Here is a 625-nt window from a genome sequence, read left to right as displayed (position 1 = left end):
TTTTTTTTGTTATGATGTATCTTCTGAAGTATACCTTTAGCCATGAAAGAGGAATCTTTATTTTAAACTAAAATCTCCATTAACAATATATATATTTGAAAGTATTTCTAAATCACAGTTCAGTCACTATGACTATGGTGACATATTTGTTGCATGAGCCTCATTGGGATTCCCTCTCTGTTCCTCTGCAGTAACGAAGCGGATTTCGCGGATAAGATGGCAAAACATATTCAGGATTACCTAAACAAAGATAAACCGCCGAGAGAAGAAAATCCTAAACCCCAAGGAAAAAGAGAAGAAAACGTTAAGCCCCAAGGAAAGGGAGGAGACAACCCTAATCCTGAGGAAGGCTCTAACATGGCATCAAGCAGTATCAAACCAGGAAAACAATGCCTGAAGTAATTGGAGGAAAAGCTTGATGTCGACTGCAATGACGACGAAACTCGTTTTGTTGGAGTTGTTGGTATGGCTTGAATTGGCAAAACTTATATGGCCGAGTGATCTCTATAGCTTGAATCCTTGTAATTCCTATTACATGTATACAACAACAATTTTATTATTTAATGTCACATCCACAGAGACTAAAGTTGCAATATACTTTTATAAGAATGTAACTAAGACATGC

The 625-nt window shown here is 36.6% G+C and overlaps 1 protein-coding gene across 1 annotated transcript; it reads left to right on the top strand.

The window, feature by feature from the left end:
- Positions 1-188: 188 nt before the first annotated feature.
- On the top strand, positions 189-613 carry LOC106322171 (protein PHLOEM PROTEIN 2-LIKE A8-like; the record flags this gene model as incomplete). The annotated part of the gene is given in 1 exon segment (XM_013760309.1): positions 189-613. A coding segment is annotated over 1 exon segment (214 nt), but the record flags the coding sequence as incomplete, so codon positions are not given.
- Between the last annotated feature and the right edge of the window lie 12 nt (positions 614-625).

This window comes from Brassica oleracea, unplaced genomic scaffold, assembly GCF_000695525.1.
Source record: "Brassica oleracea var. oleracea cultivar TO1000 unplaced genomic scaffold, BOL UnpScaffold08756, whole genome shotgun sequence".
Classification (NCBI taxonomy): Eukaryota; Viridiplantae; Streptophyta; class Magnoliopsida; order Brassicales; family Brassicaceae; genus Brassica; species Brassica oleracea.
This window is presented reverse-complemented; position numbering and strand designations above follow the sequence as displayed.